The sequence below is a fragment of the Vanellus vanellus genome, assembly GCF_965231255.1.
Source record: "Vanellus vanellus genome assembly, chromosome: 4".
NCBI classification, from domain to species: domain Eukaryota; kingdom Metazoa; phylum Chordata; class Aves; order Charadriiformes; family Charadriidae; genus Vanellus; species Vanellus vanellus.
In genome coordinates, this window is record NC_138909.1 from 19,262,774 (window position 1) to 19,283,982 (window position 21,209).

Below are 21,209 nucleotides of genomic sequence, written 5' to 3' on the forward strand. Positions count from 1 at the left end.
TTGGCTTGTGGGGGGTTTTACAGAAAGCTCCAATTGGAACTGAGTAATCCAGTCATGCTGGATTTTGCCTGTGAGCCATAATTTTATTTCCCCAGCTGTTCTCTTTTTTTTCTCCTCTTCCCGTCCACCACTGTGTATGTAGATCACGCTGGAGCTAATGGGATTTTCAGTTGTAGTAGTGATGGATGTGAATCCAGTTTTAGTTTGGAAGGAGGCCCAAAACAGCCAAGTGAGTGAAGAACAGGAAACGGTTAAGTAGACTCATTGAGGCTGTTTCAGCTCCCTGATAAGGCAGCTGATTGTAAGCAGCTCCTGCCATGTATTGTTAGTCAGAAGCAATATTCAAGGTAGACTCAACAGCCACATGCCAGCATTAGAGGAAGAAAGGTGGAGAAGCCCAGAATTTTTCCTACAGGAGAGCACTGAGAGACATTTTTGGCTTGATATCTGTATTCTTCAAGCACAGGGTAATGGTCGACAAAGTCAGACATGCAGAAGGGCATGCCGATTCTTGGCATGATTTCTGCGTCTCTGCAAGCTCTTGAAATAGAGTGTTCTCTTGATATCAGTCTGGATCAGCAAGGAGCTTGCCTCCAAGTAATACAAACGTGTTGATGCTGATATGGGAAACAGTTTTCAAAGTAAAAAAAATAAAAAAAACCCCAACATTTTGATTTTGTAAGCCCATTTCAAAGCAAAAAGAAGCTGTGCATCAAAGTCGTGGCTCTCCCTCACTTCTATTCATTCCCATTGTCAGTGCTGGAGGAAAACACTTTTGAGTAGGGGAGGGTGTTGAAAAAAAGCCGCTGCTTGACATGGCTGTTAACGAAACAGTTACAGCACCTTGACCAAGTAACACAGATGAAGTGAAAAGGTGAAGGGGAGAATACAAAAAAGAGAAACCATCCTGGAATGTGTGTTTCCATCTTGTTAGCCTTTATTGGAAGTTTTTCTTTTGAGGGTTGGGGCTGTCAGAAAAGCACTTGTCAGTTTCAGTTGTTTTTTAAACTTTGGTTGGCTAAATGCTGCTTCATAGTGTAGCAGTGATGTCCTGCTTATGTATTTGTCTGACTGGGTTGGAGTTGAAGGTTTTATTATTTCCAGAGGTTTTTTATTCCGGTGCTTTATCTTTTGGGTATGGCAATGTATTCCTTTGGCCTTCTCCCATCTCCGCTCACTGCCAAAACATGGGGTTTCAGTTTTACTTTTGAATCTTGCCGTGTCAATATAATAAGTAACCTTCGCCCATGCTGCTTTCTAATGTTAGCTCATGGTGGTCTAGCAGTGCCCTACAGTCCCAGCCCAAGAGTGTGGCATCAGCACATTCCAGCAGCTCGGAGTCAGGGAGCACCAGTGACTCAGACAGCTCTTCAGACTCGGAGACCACCTCAGAGAGCACCTCCAGTGACAGTGAAGCAAACGACCCTGCGAGAGCGTCAGCGCCTGAGGTGAATATTAATATAAAATGTAGAGGCTGCTTAATACAGCCTCTTGCTTCAGACTCTCTGCTGCCTGAATGCAGTCAGGACAGGAGACCTGAAATAACGTCATCATTCATGTGTCCCCTTGACATCTTTGCTTCATCATCAGACTTTTTTGCCCTTTGCTTCCCTTCTAGAGTTTGTCAATTAAATAATCCTTAGTAACAGCGTAATTAGACTTTTACGTGCCTAACCTTGAAGTGTTCCCCCTTCTACTTTGGCATCGTTGTCTAGCACTCCTGGAGGAATTAGTGTCATCGCTGGGGAGACACAAGTAAGGCACAGATGAGAAGCACGGCTTGTCTGGGATGTTTGGGGTGCACCTCTGCCCATGCAGGTTTTCTGAGTGCTGAGGCTATGGGCTGGTTCAGGGTGAGACCAATTTCCTGATATGTGAAGAAGAGCCTTTCTTTTGCCTTAGAAGCACATGAAAGGGAGAATTTTATGTGCAGAAAACAAGTTTTGAGAAGGCATAGCTTTTCTTCTCATATCTAATACACTTCACCTTCCAGCAGTTCAGTTACGGAGTTTGCCTTCTGCAATGCGGTTGTCTTTGGAAGGAAACAGATATTATACTTCTACTCTTTTACCCAATCCTGCCTGCTTTGTTTTGAAAATACTGGATTGCAAGATCCTTCTCGCTCTAGTGAAATCCTAGCTATTTGCCATTGACCATCTTATCCTTTTTTATTCAGCAAACTGTTCATCCATGGTGCTCAAGGAGCAAATTATTGCACATGGCCCATTTGTTTATAGTCAGTTCTTCACATGCAAAAGCACAGACTTTAAGACCTATAGGCAATAGTTCCTCCTTTCTTTTTTTTTTTTTTTTTTTGAAGTCTCTTACTATTCTTTGTGTTTGGAAAACCTAAGGAAAGCCCGTATGATGGTGTAGATCACAAACAAGGTAACCAATGGTAGAAGGTGCTAGAAAAGGATCAGAGTATGCCACTGTCTGCTAGCTACCTACATTATGAACTGAAGTTTGCTAAGTATTTTGGCCACGTTTTTATAGTGTTTAAATAAAAAAAAATGCTCTTTGGTGGCTAATGAGTTAAAATTCTAATGAAAACAAAGCTGATTTGTGTTGTCTGAAAACTATAATGGAATTTGTGGTTTAATTTTTCTTACGACCCCACGGTAAAACCAAACTGGTTTTTAAACCAGGTTTCTGGATTGACTCTCTGAAACACAGTTGAAGACATGTTTTGTTTATCCACATGTTCTACAGTGAGTTGAGTCTGGATAGAGAAGAAAATTGTGGTAGAAGGGATTCATTAGTCTTGGAAAACCTTTCAGGCTTTCTCTTTTTGGGGAAGAGTTGTGGGACTTCTGAGAAGGGAGAGTTGTGACTGGGGAGAATCGGTAAGGGCAGGAGTGTAACTGTGCCATGATGGTGCCCAAATAATGAGCTACACATTTAAGTGATGCTGACCCATACATGGTGTTTTCAGAACAGGCCCCAGAGAATAATGCTCCTGCTTTGCAGTTTCTGTTGTCTTTTTTTAGGGTTAGTTGGGTTTGCTTTTCATAGAATCATAGAATGGCTTAGGTTGGAAGGGACCTTGAAGATCATCTAGTTCCAATCCACCTGCCATAGGCAGGGACACCTCCCACTAGACCAGGTTGCTCAAAGCCCCATCCACCCTGGCCTTGAACACCTCCAGGGATGGAGCTTCCACGACTTATCTGGGCAACCTGTTCCAGTGCCTTCCACCCTCAAAGTGAAAACTTTATTCCTAATATCTAATCTAAATCTAACTTCTTCCAGTTTAAAGCCATTCCCCTTCATCCTATCGCTACATGCCCTCCTAAAAAGTTCCTCCCCGTCTTTCTTGTAGGCCCCCTTTAGATACTGAAAGGCTGCTATAAGGTCTCCCCAGAGCTTTCTTTTCTCCAGGCTGAACAACCTCACCTCTCTCAGCCTGTCTTCATAGGAGAGGTGCTCCAGCCCTCTGATCATCTCTCTGCTCTTTTTCTCGTAATTTGTCAGACTACTGTTAGGTTAAGCAGGGCTCGTAGCGACCACATTACGGTATCTGACCGTGTGTCCTGGTTTGAGATAGAACAAAACTAATGTTCCTTTTCAATAATTTTCCTTTTCAGTTTAGTCTGGTCTAACTGAATGCACTCTCTGAAATTAATGGTATGTTTTTCAGACAGTGTCTGCTTCTGGCAATCCAAAAGTCTGATGCTTATAGTTAGTACCAAGGAATAGTATGCCGAGAGGCTTTTGCTTATACTTATCTCTGTATCAACCAGGGTTAGCTAACTTTGTTATGTACCGAGTTGGAAGCAGAAGAGCGGGCAGGAGCGGACAGGACAGATGACCCAAAACTGACCAGCGGGGTATTCCATCCCATCTGCCTCATGCTCATTATAAAGCTGAGGGAGCAAGGGCTCAAGTTCCCTTTTCTTCAGTGGCTGGAGTCGGAGGAGGACTCTGTCTGTTCTGCCTTTGATCCTGATCTGTGTGTTCCTGCACCCAGTTCCTGTCTGCTGCTGAGTCCAGTCTGGGATTTCCCCAGTGCTGGCTGGTGACGTGATTGTCATCCTGGGAGCTCGATATTGGGTTTATATATATTTGTATATATTTCATTATTTTCTTATTAATATTATTATATTTTCTTTTTATTGTTAATATTTCATTAAAGCTGGTTTAGGGTTTTTTTTCAAGCCGTAAGTCTTTCTCCCTTATCCTCTCTCCTTTCTCTCTTCTGGGAAGGGAGAGGGGTTAATAGAAAACATCTGTCATTCATTTAGTGGCCAGCCCAGCCCTAAACTGTGACTCCAGAGGCCTTCAGACCTTGGTCATTGCTCATGCCTTGCTTGACCCAGAGGGAAGCAAGTGTTAAGTTGTGTAGGCAGAGGACTCAGAAGAGGCTGGACTTGATGCGGTAGCCATACAATTTCTTATGGTAAATGGTTTTCTTTTGGTTAAACCACAGGAGCCTGACAGCCTACCTGTCAAACTTCAATGAGATGTGATAGCTGGCACAGCCCCTTGTCCGTTTTGCTGTGTGCAAATAACTTTCCAAAAGCATTGTGAGGACAGCACCTAAACCGTTTTTACAATTGCTGCTTTTTTTAGACGTTGTCTGATTGTGCAACAATGTTGGTTAGTGGCAAACCAAGATGAAGCTTTCATGTAGACTACTCTCTTACTGGATGACAGGTAGGGCTAGCAGAGAACCAGGAGTGCTGTGCAACATATTTGATCCTGTGCAAAAACGAGGTCTGTGTTCCTGAAGTAAGTGTTCATGTGCACATACTAGAGCATCCTCACTGTCTCACGGTCTTTCACTTTCACGCCTTTTTTAACAATAAGGAGGAAATTTTACTGGGTTCTGATAAGCAGTGCTAGGATGGAAATAGCCCATAAAGGCATCAGTGTTGCATCCTTCTTTTCTCTTTTTGTCTGCAGCCTGACCCACCAACTTCTAATAAGTGGCAGCTCAACAACTGGCTGACCAAGGTGAACCCACCAGCAGTGCCAAGTCTCAGCGAAATCGCCCATGGGGATGGATGTGAGGAGGGCCAGGAGCAGGGCGATGGCATCAGCAGCAATTCTTCCCACCAGCACGCTGAGCCGAGGGAGCCTCATCACAAAAGCTCCGGCCGAGCAGCCAGGGCTCCTCAGGACACTCATCTTCCAACCAAACACAACTGCCAGAAGTCTCCTGTGCGCACCGAGGAGCCCTCGCTCAGGCAGACTTGTCTTCCTCAAAAGAGGAAGGTGAGGGGTGGAGGGGGAGGTGGGTTTGTACAAGGGCCAAGGTGGTGTTTGAAAAACCCGTGTGGAGAGTTCATTTCTGCTTCATAGGTTGGGAGTGCACCCATTATGCTCCTCCTATAAAGGTGCTATCAAACTTCTAAAGGGAATGCGTACCAAAACTTTCCACAGATGTTTCTTGTTGATCACAAATCCCCTGCTGAGCAAATGAAAAGCCTTGTAAGCTGTCTAACAAATGCTTTGGTGGTTTAAAACATTTTTTTCTGTGTTTTCTTGAAATACTAATTTTCTCAGACACCAAAACCTCAGCCCTCCTATGTCAGAGAGGACCTTTGGGCAGCAGGCTGTGTCACAGCATGCAGCTGGCCAGCCTGCTGGGAGCATTTGTGGGTTTCTCTGCTTTCAGCCCAAGCAGAGCTTTGTAGGGCTGCAGTTCCCCCTCCCCCTGCAACTCCTTGAAAAGCAGCATAGTATCTGAAGCACCTTCCAGACTGTGGAGTCATCTGTGCTACCCATTGAGTGTCTGTTGTGGGAGAGCACCTTGCCTGCAGTTTGTGGGGGTGCCCACAGGGACAATTGACCCAGGCCACCCTGGTCTGTGGTTTTTGGTTTTGTCCATGTATGCACCTTCTGCTGCCTTTAGTCACGCAACCACAGTCTGAGTAGCGTAGTCTTTTCCTGTGTGGAATTATTTATTTCCATGAAACAGTTGTGAAGGCTTGCTTATGCAAAGAGGACTGAATTCTGCAGATGTAAACTGTGTTATTACTAGGGGTGATGGCAGCAGCCCCGTGCCTTTTACTTTTCCATAAGTGCAGACTTTTGACTGAACCAGGTTCACTGATAGTAACAACCATCACTAAACCCTGCTTTGGATCTCAGCACTTGGATAAATATGTAGAAAATGTCTTTGGTTTTCCTGGAGCTGCTGTGGTGCTAGCAGCAATGCTAATGCTTAAAAGATGCGTGTATCCACTAAGGGGATTTGTAGAGTCCTTCAGCGTTAATAGTTGCTTTCCCCTGAATTACAAGACAGACCTTTATTTAACTGCGATGGTAGCAGCTCATGAGTGTTTTTGAAAGCTAACTGCCAAAGGGGACTGTGGATATACTTCCAGCCAGCTGGTTCAGCTGCACAGAGAGTTGGCTGCAGGTGTTAAGGTGAATGGGTATTCACTGTGGACGTTTCAGTGCCTGTGTAACTTTTTGGTCCTCCTCACAGAGCAGGTGGCTTAGCATGTGTGGGTGAATTACCTTGGTTCCCACGTGGGTTTCCTTTAGTCTTGCCATTTTCTGAGCTTCCCATAGTTGTGGGGAAGAGCAGGAAAATGGTGAAGAAACTTGAGAGACCCCGGCAGTCCCCCTCCTGCAGAGCAGCAAGAGAAAGGTGAACAGGCAGTAAATCTGTTGCTGCTTCTGTTGTCTCAAAGAGCCAAGAGAGGAGCTATTTGATACTAGACGTGTCTTCCCTTGCAGCCTGAGTATCTGATTGCAGGAAAACCCTCCTAAGAGACTCAACATCTGTATTATATCAGCATGCATCAGTGTCCTTGGAGGCTCAGGCTTCATCACAGCCAGTTTGGTCAGGTGCAGCTGTCAGACATCTTTTGCGGCACTGTGGAGCTCAACCTGGCAAACAGTTTAAGGACGTGATCTAGGTGCTTGAGGCTTGCCCTGAGCACGCTGCCAGAGGTAGACTCTGTGCTGAGCATAACCCACTGAGCACCGCCACAGTGACGTAAACCTGGATGTACTCGAGAGAGAGAGACAGAAAGTCCTGGAATGCTTTTGGCTGCCACCAGGCGCACTATGGGTAACGCTGACTTATCAGTGTAGTTTCTTTTACATTTTCTTGGCTTGTAGCAAATTATTCTGAAGTTTTTGATTCAGGTAAGCAGATGAGGATGCTTTGTATTGTTAAGATCTATCGAGTGCAATTTAAAAGTATTATTTATTACCTCTCTGCCTTAATGGTTCCTGTTCTTCTGGTATCAGATTCTTGTTGTTAAAACCAAAATCCCCTGTGCATCTTGGAAATCTGAGTGATCTAACTCTCCTGTGAATGCAGTTTTTTCCTTTCCTTTGATAAGGCCTATCACAAAACACAATTGCTTGCAGTTCATGACTTTGCCAGGAGGAATCTGAATACATTTCTGTACAATTCATACTGAGTAGGAGAAAAAAAAAAACACAACCATCCAGAACAGATGAAATGCTATTTTTCAGCAATGGATGTGCCTTAATTTTGATTACTGTTGGCAACAAGAGGTTTTGCGTTTCCATCCCTGCAACTACAAAATAATTAATCTATCCAAGCAAAAGTAGATAATGTCATTTTAGGATACTTGTCAGTGAGCCTGAAATCTATATCCGCTGTGCTCTGGGTTTCCACTTTGTCAGTTCCAGTATCTTATATTTTCTTTTTTTTGTTAACCAGAATCAGTCAAACTTAGATGTGTTCGTCTGTACTTTACCTGCACATTCAAAACCTGAGTGATTTTCTTTTTTTTTCTTTTTTTTTTCCTTTCTTCCTGTTAGAGGGAAGTGGAGAAGGAGATTGATAGGAAGAAAATGAAATCAGAAAAAGAAACAAAACCATTGCAGTCTTCAGCTAACAAAGACTCCCATAAATTGAAGTGAGTATACAGTGGTGGGATGGCAAAAAGATGCATAAAGCTGAGTCTTTCTCAAAAAGGTTAAGGCGAGGAACTGTATCTCCTGTGCTTATGCTTGTGAGTTTGCTTATAACTTAATGTGTCTTCTGAAACTTAATCTGCTGCAGATTTGTCTTTACATCCGGGAACCAAACATGTAGCTATGGGAATATAATTTATTCACCTTTTTATTTGTTGCAGATGTGAAGGTTGGGTGTCACTTATCTATCTTCCTCTGTCTTCTCAACGCTGAGGATTATGGCTCTAATCATTCAAGCATAAGCTGATGTTTCAGTGGCTTGTTGTCTTCCCATACTTGGTTTACAGTGCTGCAAAAGCGTTGAATGTTGTTGCATTTGCCTTGATTTCCTACAGTTGAGATGGGAATGAAGACTTTACTATTTTAAACATGAACTTGTCCATCCTGCAGCTTATGTTGCTGCATGCTCTGATCCATGTATTACGCATAGCTCAAAAAATCTGTTTATGCTGCAAGAAGTTTAGTTGCCAGTTATGCCCATGCTGCTTTTCCTTCTAAGCTGGTAGGCAACCATTTGCACTGCTGTCTTTCAGACCAGATGCAGGAAACAAATCAGTGCAAAAGAATTTTACATTGCTTGAGTTACAAACAGTGTGGTAGACTGCCTGCCTGCGGGATGCAGGAGTCGTTTTCCCTTCTGCAAACTACCATGGTGGTAATCTGTCAGCAGACGATTGCCCTAGATGATCTGGGAGGTGGCAGCTGTTCTGTGGGGAGTAGCATGTGCTTGTTCTGCATGATAGTTTAGGGGTTTCAGGGGATGGCAAGAGGTTGAAGATGGTTGAAGATGTCTCTGGTTGAAGATGTCCCTGCCGGGGAGAGAGGGGGAAAGTGTCGACTAGATGACCTTTAAAGGTCCCTTTCAACCCAAACTATTCTGTGATTCTAGGTGAGTAAGACTTAAGAGTTCAAGCATCAGTTATTTCTGCTTTCATGAGAAATGGAATTAGCCTTAAAATGGTTTTAAAAAGGGAGTTGGACTAAATGATCCTTAAAAGTCCTTTCCGACCCAACCCATTCTATGATACCACGAACTTCTTTTTCTTTGCCCATGTCTTCCTCATTCTGGGTTCTGCTGTCATACTTATTTTGGGGAAGTTTGTGCTCTCACTGCATGAGAAGCAGCAGAAAGCTTTTTGTCAGATTCGTGGTACTTCACATGCATTTAAAGCTCTTAGCCTTTGTAAGGTGAGAAGATGAGGTGAACGCATTTTGCACACAGAGAAACCGAGGTGCAGACAAGTTGAGTTGCTTGATCAGATTCTTGCCGCAAACAGGTGAAATAGCTGAAAGTGTAGCCCTGAAGTCATGACTCTCGTTCCCATGACTGAGCAGAGAGAGTTCTGGCAGCCTCTTGGGAAAGGATATTCTGCTAAGTGTAACTGAATGTCCATAAATTTCGACTTGGTGATTGTTGCTGTTTTCTTAATTGGACAGGTTCTGATGAAAGAAAAAAGTCATGTGTCAATGCTGATACTGTCTGCTCCCTCAGCTGCTTTTGCTGTCACCAGTGACAGGCTTTGAATTGTACTTATCGGCTGGCTGCTGGTGCACACGGTGTCTGTGCTAGGTGGGACCTGTCTTCTCCCAGCTTGACAACACAGAGGTGGATGTGATGGATATTGCAGAACTCTGGTTTCTTCCCTTGCTGCCGTGTGAGGCTGCTAAACTGGGATGCTTCAGAAGCACATAGGTGTGCAGCTCCCCCTTTCTCTAACTAAACCAACATGATGCAGTGCCAATAAGCTTTTTGCAGTGACTGGCCCAAATTTGTATATGGGTGAAACGCACAAAGCCCAATCCAGAAAACAGAGTTGTATGTATAGGTGAGTAAGGGTAGGGAGCCTTTCCCTTTTCCACTAAAATCATCTCGTTGTCTTTGTCTTTTTTGTATGTGACCTAATGGACACACAGCCAGCATGCCTTTTGAATCATGAAACTGTGGAATTTCAGATGGCCTTCATGGCCAGGAATTTCTCATTTATTCAGCATAGCATTTGCAGTGCTTCTGGTACGTCTCCTGAAACTTAACCCATAATTTGCATACCAGTGTACTGCCAGCATTTTGGCTAGCTCTTTGCTAGAGCTAATGCTTCTAGGAGCATGTCTCCAAACGGGCAGCGTCCCTGAGAGGGGAGGCTCATGCATCAGTCACGGGGCACTGCGATCAATTCCTGCTTGCTTGTTGCTTGAATTGGAGGTATTGGATTGGTATGTAGCGTTGAGGTTTGTGTCCTGACAATACGACTAAACTGCTTTTCTGCAGAGAAAACATTGACGTGCTCTTAAAGCACTGAGACTTTGGGGCTAACATTTAGTTGTATGAAGGGATACAGAAGGGCTTTAATTCTGGGGTTCACTCCTCCCTTTTGCTCAGTGAAAATGAGCACCCCTTTTAGCCGTGTTCTGGCTTGCAGAGTGGGAAGGATAAGGATGCGTTTTTGGGGAGAGAGCTGTACCAAGGTAGGGAAGCTGGGGAGCATGTGTGCAGCGAGTAGGGACTGTACCATGGGAAAAGTGGGTTGTGGAAGGCAGGAGAGGACTGTCCTGTGCACAGCAGAATGAAGCAAGATGTGCAATGTCATGCTTCGGTCTTCTCACTGGGTTTAACTTAATTTCCTGCTCTTCTGATGTTGCAATCCATGAGTTGGGATCCACTGTTCGGTGTTTTCCTGGAAACTTTGAGAAGCTGGATAAAAACGATGTAAGTGAGCAGTAGAGAAACAAGGTTTAGAGCTATCTGGTGCTGCTTAAAGCTGCCAGAGTTCCCTGGTAATCCTAACTCCGGATGATCACAAAACTGATATGCCACCGTGTTATTAAATGTGATAGCCTCTGCCATTATAAAGCACAGCATTTTAAGTCTCTCTCACCTGAATCCTCTCAACTTTATAAATGTTGTGTGGGTGAGCTGGCAAGTCTTAAAGGAACAACTCAGTTAAACTCGGTCAAAGCATATACAGGATCAAGTGTCAGGGTGAGTATTTCTGACCATAGAAGATATCTTCTAGCATAATGGGGAGAGAGAGTCAGTGCTGCAATTCATTTGCCTTGTTGTGTGATTTGTCCCAGGGATTTTAGTTGCTGTTATTACCCCTCTCCCATTTTCAGTGAAAAGAGGCTGTGTTGGAGGGATGCCTTTTTTGCAACATCCTGATATTCTGGTTGCAAGTCTTTACTCCAAGGACAAATCTTACTCCTACTTGAAAAGAAACTTTCTTGTGTGGTGTTGGCAGCTGAGGATGTGGTATCTAATGCACAATGAAATCCCTGAAGTTTCATTTTGCTTTTGTTTGATTCTTTATGTTAACAAGTCCTCTTATATTCCAGAGAAATTTAAACAGAATTGGTACATGAAGTAACTAAGTTTTTTAAAAAAACCCTACGTTATATGTACACCATATTCACCCCAATTGCTGAATTCGCTTCCCATCTCCAGAGCACCAAAAGCTTTACTTGAAAACCAGAAGAGAGATCTCCTGCTACCGCCACCTCTGCCACCCATGTCTCCTGCACATCCTCCACCAAAGTCAACCAAGATGGCCCAGAAGAGACCCAGAAGTGAGACTGGTGAGCTGCCTGCCATGGATAACACTGCCAGGAACAAGAGCGACCACAAGGATCCTTTGTTCTCCAAGCACAAGAAAGTGGAGAGAAATCACGCTGAATTGCCAAAGGGCATCGAAGTAGGTATCCATTATAACTGGTGGGATGTTTCCTGCAACTCATGAGCGCTGTGTGATTGTCTTTAGAAATATGCACTGAGGATATTAAAAAGGAAGGAAGATAAATGAGCCACCAAAGAAAGCTCTTGGAAGCAATTTTGCTCCTTTAATGGCTGTCTGGGACCATATGTTGCTAGCCCGAAAGCCTGCATTGTAACTTCTCTGCTGACTTTCCATCAGCTGTTTTCATTTCACCAGTGAACAATAGTGTAAAGGGATGACCGTGTAAAAACCCAAGGCAAGAGAATCATGTTTATGGCAGTAACCGTTTCTGACTGTAGGCGACTGCAAGTACAATATTGGCGTAAAAATAAGTGTGTTTACAGAAAGGAGTGGATTGCTTCAAAGTAAGAAACAAGCAACCTGTGGTTTTGGCTGCAGCTTGGATATAAGGTTTTGTGGCTTGCTTACAAAATTATTAATGATCCTTGCAGCTGGATCTTTGCGTTTTTTTATTAGAAAATTCAATTCTATTCCTGTTTTCTGGTGGCTGGGGGTGTGTGGTCTAGTCTGTTGTTGTGTGTGTTAGGCCAGATTCTGCACGCTGTATTAGCTGGCTTCTAACTGCTTGCTTTTTCCTGATAATGGAGTGAGTAACAGAGAATCAACAGTTGCTGTGTGGTTAAGCTGGAATAAGTGTGAATGGATATTACCCATTCCTGCCGTGGCTAGTGGCCATGAAAAATGTGGTCAGTCGGTCAAACTCGGTCAGTCGCCGAGGAGATCAGCTCCAGTGAAGGTCAGGCCTCACTGGGGAAGGGGATGGCGGCGGATCGGGCTGGCAAAGGGCTCTTCTGAGGGCTCTTGTAGCCGGGAAAAGCGGCTGGCGCGTGCTGGTGCCGGAGCCGGCAGCTCGGGGGCGGGCTGCTGACGCGGCAGGGGCGGAGCCAGCGTCACCCGCGGCAGTTCTAAACGGGCTGCTCAGGAGCGCAGCGGCCACGCGGGCAGCTGGTGGGCGTCACCCCGGGCGTCACCGAGGTGAGAGTGGGCAAACAGGGCGCAGCTCTTCTAACGGTAAGTTACTAAAAAACTCTTTACCCGGCCAGAACGTCATGGTAAGAACTCGGCAGAAAACCATGGCTTTCCTGAGCTCTACACCGAGCAGCTCTGAGGTGGCCACCCAGACAGAGCTAGCGTGGCAACATGCTGCCACCCAGGGGTCGGGCTGTAGGGAGTGCCCTTCTCTTGCGCCGGTGTTGAATAGTGACGGTGAGCAGGCCTGTGGGCGGTGTGCCCGAGTAGAGGAACTCCTTCAGCTAGTGATGGAGCTCCGTGAGGAGGTAAGCCGCTTAAGAAGTCTAAGGGAAAGTGAACAGGAGATAGATAACTGGAGTCACACTCTGTCTTCCCTGAGAGAAGCACCCCAGGGAGACCGAGCTCCGCATACAATGAACCCCACACCCTCTAGCATTGTGTCTGAATGTGGAGATTCAGAAGACAGGGGCCAGTGGCAACAAGTCCCCACTCGTCGTGGCAGGCGTGCCTCCCAGGTTACCCCCACGCCATCCCAGGTGCTGTTACAGAACAGATACGATGTTCTTGAAAGGGAAGAGGAGGATGACAATAACTAACTGTGGCTTGCCAAACATTGAGTTGCCACTGAAGCCAAGACAGATTACACCTCATATAACGACATCATCATTTAGGAAAGAAAGACGGGTCCTTGTAGTAGGGGACTCGATTCTGAAGGGAGTGGATGGTCCCATATGTAGACCGGACCCAATCTGTAGGGAGGTCTGCTGTCTTCCTGGGGCCAGGGATATCCGGAGGAAACTCCCTAGCCTAGTCAGGCCTACTGACTACTACCCTTTATTGATCTTTCAATTAGGTAATGATGAAATTCTAGGAAGGAGCCTGAGGGCGATGAAGAGAGACTTCAGGGCCCTGGGACGGCTAGTTAGGGGATCAGGAGCACAAGTAGTGTTTGCTTCTATCCCAACAATTGCACAGATGGATGGGAAGATTAACAGGAAATATCAGCTGATCAATGCCTGGCTCAGAGACTGGTGTCGTCGGCAGGATTTTGGGTTCTTTGATCATGGGCTGCTTTTCAGGACACCAGGCCTTCTGGCAGCAGACGGAAAAAGCCTGTCTCAGAGGGGGAAAAGGGTCTGAGGGCAGGAGTTGGCGGGGCTCGTTGACAGGGCTTTAAACTAGGTTTGAAGGGGGATGGGGATAGATCCAAGGTTGCTAGCAAAAAGCCTGAAAGTGGGGTGCTGGCACTAGACTTGGAAAAGACAGGGGGCGTAACCGGGCTCCTTAGGAAGATGTCTGGGGATGGCAGAACTTCAGCTCCCTCCAGTAAAAAGGCGAAAGGACCAATAGCCCAGCTGAAGTGCTTATACACTAATGCACGTAGCATGGGCAACAAACAGGAGGAGCTGGAAGCCATTGTACACCAGGGTAATTACGATGTAGTTGCCATCACAGAAACATGGTGGGATGACTCGCATAGCTATAGTGCTGCCATGGATGGCTATAGACTCTTCAGGAAGGATAGGCAAGCGAGGAGAGGCGGGGGGGTGGCCCTGTATGTCAGGGAGTGTTATGAATGTCTTGAACTAAATGATGGTGATAATGAGATTGAGTGTTTATGGGTAAGGATCAGAGGGAAGGCTAACAAGGCAGATATTGTAGTAGGAGTCTGTTATAGACCGCCCAACCAGGATGAGGAGGCTGATGAAATATTCTATAAACGGCTGGGAGAAGTCTCAAGACCGCGAGCTCTAGTCCTCGTGGGAGACTTCAATTTGCCGGACATCTGCTGGGAATACGATACAGCAGGGAGGGAACAGTCTAGAAAGTTCCTGGAAGGTACTGGGGATAACTTCTTAACACAACTAGTGAAAGAGCCAACTAGGGAAGGTGCCCTGCTGGATCTGTTGTCTGTAAACAGGGAAGGTCTTGTGGGGGATGTGATGGTCGGAGGCCGTCTTGGCAACAGTGACCATGAAATGATAGAGTTCTCAATTCTGGGAGAAGCAAGGAAGGGGGTCAGCAGAACTGCCACCTTGGACTTCCGGAAAGCAGACTTTGGGCTCTTCAGGAGCCTGGTTGACAAAGTCCCCTGGGAGGCAGTCCTCCAGGGCAAAGGAGCCCAGGAAGCCTGGATGTCTTTCAAGACGGAAGTCCTAAAGGCGCAGGAGCAGGCTGTCCCCGTGTGCCGTAAGACAAGCCGTCGGGGAAAAAGACCGGCCTGGCTAAGCAGGGAGCTAGTGTTGCAGCTTAGGGAAAAAAAGAGGATATACGGCCTTTGGAAGGAAGGGCAGGCCACCCAGGAGGATTACAAAGAGGTAGTAAAGCGATGTAGGGAAAAAATCAGAAGGGCCAAAGCTCAGCTAGAGCTAAACCTGGCTTCTGTTGTCAAGGACAACAAAAAAAGTTTCTATAAATATATTAGCGATAAAAAGAGGACCAAGGATAATATCTGTCCTCTAGTAGATGGGGCTGGTAACGTAGTAACCAAGGATGAGGAAAAGGCTGAGGTACTTAATGCCGTCTTTGCCTCAGTCTTCAGCAGTAGGACCAGTTGTTCCTTGAATTCCCCAACCCCTGAGCTAGAATACAGGGATGGGGAGCAGAGTGAAGCCCCTGTAGTCCAAAGGGAAATGGTGAGGGACCTGCTTCAGCACCTGGAGGTGCACAAATCTATGGGGCCGGATGGGATCCATCCAAGGGTGCTGAGGGAGCTGGCGGAAGTGCTCACCGGCCCACTGTGCATCATTTATGAACAGTCCTGGATAACCGGGGAGGTCCCAGCTGACTGGAGGTTGGCAAATGTGACGCCCATCCATAAGAAGGGCCGGAAGGAGGATCCAGGGAACTACAGGCCAGTCAGTCTGACATCGGTGCCTGGGAAGGTCATGGAGCAGATCATCCTCAGTGCCATCACACGGCACATGCAAGAGAACAGGGTGATCAGGCCCAGTCAGCATGGCTTTGTGAAAGGCAGGTCATGCCTGTCAAACCTGGTCTCCTTCTATGACAAGGTGACCCACTTGGTGGACGAGGGAAAAGCTGTGGATGTTATCTACCTGGATTTTTGCAAGGCTTTTGACACCGTTTCCCATAGCATTCTCCTGGAGAAACTGGCTGCTCATGGCCTGGACAGGTATACTCTTCGCTGGGTAAAAAACTGGCTGGATGGCCGTGTCCAGAGAGTGGTGGTAAATGGAGTTAAATCCGGTTGGTGTCCAGTGACGAGTGGTGTCCCCCAGGGATCGGTGCTGGGGCCCGTTCTCTTTAATATCTTTATCAACGATCTGGATGAGGGGATCGAATGCACCCTGAGTAAGTTCGCAGACGACACTAAACTGGGGGGGCGTGTTGATCTGCTTGAGGGTAGATTGGCTCTGCAGAGGGATCTGGACAGGCTGGACAGATGGGCTGAGGCCAATGGTATGAGGTTCAACAAGGCCAAGTGTCGGGTCCTGCACTTGGGTCACAACAACCCCATGCAGCGCTACAGACTGGGGGCGGAGTGGCTCGAAAGCTGCCTGGCAGAAAAGGACCTGGGGGTGTTGGTGGACAGCCGGCTGAGCATGAGCCAGCAGTGTGCCCAGGCAGCCAAGAAGGCCAACACCATCCTGGCCTGCATCAGGAATAGTGTGGTGAGCCGGACTAGGGAAGTAATCATCCCCCTGTACTCGGCACTGGTGAGGCCTCACCTCGAGTACTGTGTTCAGTTTTGGGCCCCTCACTACAAGAAGGACATTGAGGTGTTGGAGCGTGTCCAGAGAAGGGCTACAAAGCTGGTGAAGGGTCTGGAGGACAAACCTTATGAGGAACGACTGAGGGATCTGGGGTTGTTTAGCCTGGAGAAGAGGAGGCTGAGGGGAGACCTTATCACCCTCTACAACTACCTGAAAGGAGGTTTTAGAGAGATGGGAGCTGACCTCTTCTCCCTGGCGACAAGTGATAGGACAAGAGGAAATGGGTTCAAGTTATGTCAGGGCAGGTTTAGATTGGATATTAGGAAGCATTTTTTCACTGAAAGGGTTATTAAACATTGGAATAAGCTGCCCAAAGAGGTGGTGGATTCACCATCCCTGGAGGTGTTTAAGAAAAGGGTAGATGAGGTGCTTAGGGACATGGTTTAGGAGTGGTGGTGTTTTTATCAGGGTAGGTTAATGGTTGGACTTGATGATCTTAAAGGTCCCTTCCAACCTCACTGATTCTATGATTCTATGATTCTATGCTGTCTTAGCCATTGTGCAAGCAAACCTGTGACTTAATTTCTCAATGCTTGGGAAAAGTTTGAGTGGTATTAAGCCTTACCAGCAGTCAGGTAAGAAGCCAAGTTTCTATTTCTGTTATTGGATGGGGTGCTGGGGAAGAAGGTAAGAAGATGGTGAGAACCTGGAGAGTAAACTGTGCCTGGGACAACTAAATCTTTTCTCTTGAAATTTAGGAAAGCCAGGCTTTGGAATTGATTTAGAAGTATCTCTCTAACCAGCTTTATCTCTGCTCTGTTTTTCAGGGATCTGTAGGGGATGTCACAAATCCTTTCCCAGTGCCTTCTTTGACGAATGGTACCTCCAAGTCAAGGAGACCTCAACTCAACTTTGAAGAGTAAGTTGTTGTTTTACACCCCTTGTCTGTACTTTCTGAAGACACCAGGCAAGCCTGGCCCTGCAGCCGCCCTGGCTTCTGCTTCCTAATGAGCCCTTCTTTTGGGAGGAAAGAGAGAGGAAGAGATGTCTGAGACCTGCCCTGTACTGTCTTCTCATGTCTGGGACTTACTCCACCCCCCACAAAGCAAAGGTCTCATTACAACAGTTCTTGGCTTGAGGGAAGCTACTCTGGAAATTTTTAACTCTGAGAGGTGTCTCATGCCTGCCAACAAGTGATGGGTTTTGATTTATGTGTTTCTTGGCAAGCGGCAAATTCCTCTGTGACAAGGTGCTGGGCAGGCAGCTGACTTTATCTTGAGAGGGCATGACTCACTCGTTGGTGTACAGGTGGCTGTGTGCCATTTGCACGGTGAATAGATTATCCCAGTGCACAGAAATGTGTGTCATGATTGAGACCCAAGACCTGTAGAAGCCTTGGTGACCGTATGTCTTGTAAGCAAATAGCTCGAATGCAAGCTCTCTTGGTCCAAGATGACAGTGTGGTACTGCAGAGTTTACTGTATGTTTCAATCAGAATGTGTTTGTGGTATTGTACTTGAGGAACGGCAGGAGATCACACAACTACTGTCTTTCCATGGGAGCAAAGAAGTAAACTTGGCCTCATAGTAACCTAACTTCTGGTGGATTTTTATTTCAAAATGTAAGTTTTCAATGTCATTCTAACATACATTTTTTAAGAAATCAATTAACTTTATCTGTGCGTTCAGCTGCTGCGTATTTCTGAACAGGCAGACAACATTCATTTAGTGATTATCATAATTGTAAGGTGTGTTTGATAAGACTGTAACAGGCTTACCAAAACACGATGTTTGGACTCATAGCATCCTATAGATCTGAAGGTAAAATTGATAATTATCCCCCCCTTTTTCTCTGCTTTCTGTTTTTCCACTCTCTGTCCCCAATTCAGACAGCATCCGACAGAATACTACATAGAAGAGGCCAAGAGGCTGAAGCACAAAGCTGATGCAATGGTAAGTCCTGGCCCTGTGCTAAAATGTTAACCTTCTCTTGCATTCGGACCAAATACCTGTGTGCATGTGAATAAGATTCGCTCGCTAACATTACTTCCATACTCGGAGTACGTTCAAGTTATATGTGGGGAGGCTGTCTTTATTTGCCAAATGTTCAGACATTTCCCTCTGTTGTAAAGACATCTAGGGAATATGCCTGGAGAACGGGATTTGGAATTGACATTGCCTGAGGTTAGCAGGCCTGTTTGCTTTGCAGAGCTATCCCGAAGTCCTCGGAAAATACAAGGAACAGTTAGTTTTAAGACAGTTTACTCTGAAACATCAGGATCCTGACAGTAATTGTGTTGCTGGCGAACAAGACTTGGAAGTGCCCTTTGTGGAATGGGACTGACTTTCTCCACTGTGTGCAGTTTAACAGTGTGTATGAATGAGCGCTTTTTTTTTTTTTTTTTTTGCTAATTATGGCTCAGTCAGATAATGTACATTTGCTAATTGTCATTTACTTGTGAAAACGAAGTGAGGGAATACTGCAGAGGAAAAGCCTCATCTGCCTTTCATGAGGCAGGCCTCCAAGACCAGAAAATAATATCCAAGAAAAGTGAAGATGGTGAATTACTGGAGGAAAAGATTGAGCAAGAGGAAGAGATACAAATAGCCAGAGCACACAAAGCTGATGACTGGGCCCACATTAGGGCTACTGCTGAGAACCCTTTAATTATCTCCTGGAGGCCCGACTTGCATCTTTTTCTTTCTTGAAATCCTGCCTAACTAGGGAGAAAAAAGGAAATCAGGTACACTTGAGAGAAGTAGTTTTTGTCTTAGTCTAAAAATGAGAATTTTCTTCCCAATAGACCGACAAGACTGGAAGGGCCTTTCAGTACCTAGATGCTGCCCTCTCCTTCATTGAATATGGGATTGCCTTGGAATCAGATGCATCAGCACCAAAATCAGCTCACAGCCTATTCAGCGGCACCATAGATCTCATCAAGTAAGCGGTTTTCAAAGTGCGATGGTTAGGCAGCGTGTTTGGAGGGGAAGGGTTAGTTGCATTGCTTGTTTGCAACTGTGGCCAGTTTGGATTCCCACCATGGAGCAGAGTTCAGGTTGCTGTACAAGCACGAGAAAGACCATCCGGAGGCATCAGAGGCAAATCCTTTGAAGTGTTTCAGCATTGCTTATCAGAAGAAGTAGGCACCGTGTCCTCCTCAGCATTTGAGCCTTGCAGCTGAGGTACACCAGAGGATGCTGGTTATGACAATCAAGGCCATGAAGGAGTTTTTACTTTATACAGGTCTGAAGTTGCTTTTGCATGTGAGCTCAGTAGTATTTAAATTAAAAAAAAGCAAAGCAAAGATATAGCATGTGGAAGAACAGTTTGTGTCCCAAAGGTCTTGTAGCTTGATTGAAGGCAGACTTTGCTGGTTTCTCCCATGTGTCTTTCTACTAGTACACTTTATTGAGGTTTCTTTTAGCAACCTTCCCCATTTAGTTTCGCAGCCATTGTAGATGCACGTAGATAATATGACGTATACAAGCAGCACAACCCAAGCAACCATGTATTGGGTAGAAAAGAGGCAGGTATCGGTTATTCATACCGAAATTACAGGTTATATGAGTGTTTTTGAGAGCTGATTTGACTTCTTGCCTTAGAGCTGAAACAGCTGTCAGGTTTTGGTTTTTTTTTTTTTTGTGGTAGACTTCAAACTTTTTAAATTACATTGTTTGCTTTGTGGTCTTGATGGACTGTATTTCCAAGATGCTGTTGTTGCTTTATTTTCATAAAGGAGACTTGCTTGTTTGTTGTTAGCCAAAAGAAACATTTTGACTAAGATGTCTGTCTTGTCCAGAAACAATTGAATTAATATTTCACCTTCAGTAGTAGGGGCACCTCTTCTGGGTCCCAGGCCTGTAAGTTAGCGTGTAATCACTGTAAGAGGAGAGTGGGTCGCATAAGGGGTCACATCTGTTCGTGCTGTGTGGAAAACAACGCATTCTGAGACAGTACTCTGCTCAAGATCATACAAAGCACTCAGTGCCAGGACTTAAGAAGTCAAGGCAGGTTTAGGTTTCATGACTTTTGGACTGATGTTAGAGATAACGGCATGCGCTGTTTTTTCATAAACAGCAGGACTTCAGAGCACTGATGGCTGACAAGATTCTGTTTTTTTTGTTTCCTTAGATTCATCATGACATTGAAATCCTTTACGGACTCCTCAGCATCTTCACATGAAAAAATCTTTGCCGTGTTTTGGTTTGTAACTGTTTTTCTCTGCCTTCCTATTCTGTGTTTAGACTCGATAGAGTGAAAGACCCATTACTTTCAGGGGCAAAGGAATGAGTTAAATGGGAATCAGAGTTCCACAAGGGAAAAAACCCACAGAATAAAAACCAGAATGAACTGGAACATCTCTAAAGTGCGCCACGTTATCACAAGGGACCACATGTGGAAGGCACAGGCTCTAAAATTTGATCTGCTGGTAACCTGAGAGCACACAAAGGCTTTCACCTAAGGTGAAAGAATGCAATTTGGCTGCCCATGTTTGAGCCATGTAACTGAAGCTATCACTGAACATAGCTGAGGCACTTCTGGACAGGGGTTTAACGGGCCTGTTGCACCTATAAGAGGTCGGGCACCTGTTTGAATATAACAGCAGACATGGCCCGCCCTTGTTTTGTTTTGTGTTTTTTTTTCGCCTTGTGATTTTTTCACAGGGTCCTTTTTTAAGATGAGCAGGAGGAGGAGAAATTCTGAGCTTTCTTGACTTTGCAGTACGGCTGATGTGTGCCTGCCTCTGTCCCACAAGGCTGATGACTGCTGAGCAGGCAGCAGCGAGCATGAACACTGACGCTTGGGTGTGTTTCTGTTCACAGCATGCGCTGCCAGTCCATTCTGCACATGGCAATGTTTCGTTACAAAAAAGACACTGCAATCAAGTATTCCAGGATCCTGAATGACCACTTTAAGGTAGGGC

At 45.6% G+C, this 21,209-nt stretch overlaps 2 protein-coding genes across 2 annotated transcripts in view; both read left to right on the plus strand.

The window, feature by feature from the left end:
• The window catches only part of LOC309671545 (kelch-like protein 8), a gene marked incomplete at its 5' end in the record, with an annotated part of 659,404 nt that overhangs the window by 495,465 nt on the left and 142,730 nt on the right, over window positions 1–21,209 (plus strand). The gene's annotated exons all lie outside the window — the stretch shown is intronic.
• LOC309671209 (AF4/FMR2 family member 1-like) overlaps window positions 1–21,209 on the plus strand; it is a gene marked incomplete at its 5' end in the record, with an annotated part of 39,304 nt that overhangs the window by 13,282 nt on the left and 4,813 nt on the right. The window contains 9 exons of the mRNA XM_082482414.1: window positions 1,286–1,448; window positions 4,906–5,190; window positions 7,759–7,850; window positions 11,348–11,594; window positions 17,113–17,204; window positions 18,174–18,237; window positions 19,089–19,225; window positions 20,417–20,488; window positions 21,109–21,202. Coding sequence (XP_082338540.1) covers window positions 1,286–1,448; window positions 4,906–5,190; window positions 7,759–7,850; window positions 11,348–11,594; window positions 17,113–17,204; window positions 18,174–18,237; window positions 19,089–19,225; window positions 20,417–20,488; window positions 21,109–21,202 — 1,246 coding nt within the window. The remainder of the gene's footprint in view (window positions 1–1,285; window positions 1,449–4,905; window positions 5,191–7,758; window positions 7,851–11,347; window positions 11,595–17,112; window positions 17,205–18,173; window positions 18,238–19,088; window positions 19,226–20,416; window positions 20,489–21,108; window positions 21,203–21,209) is intronic.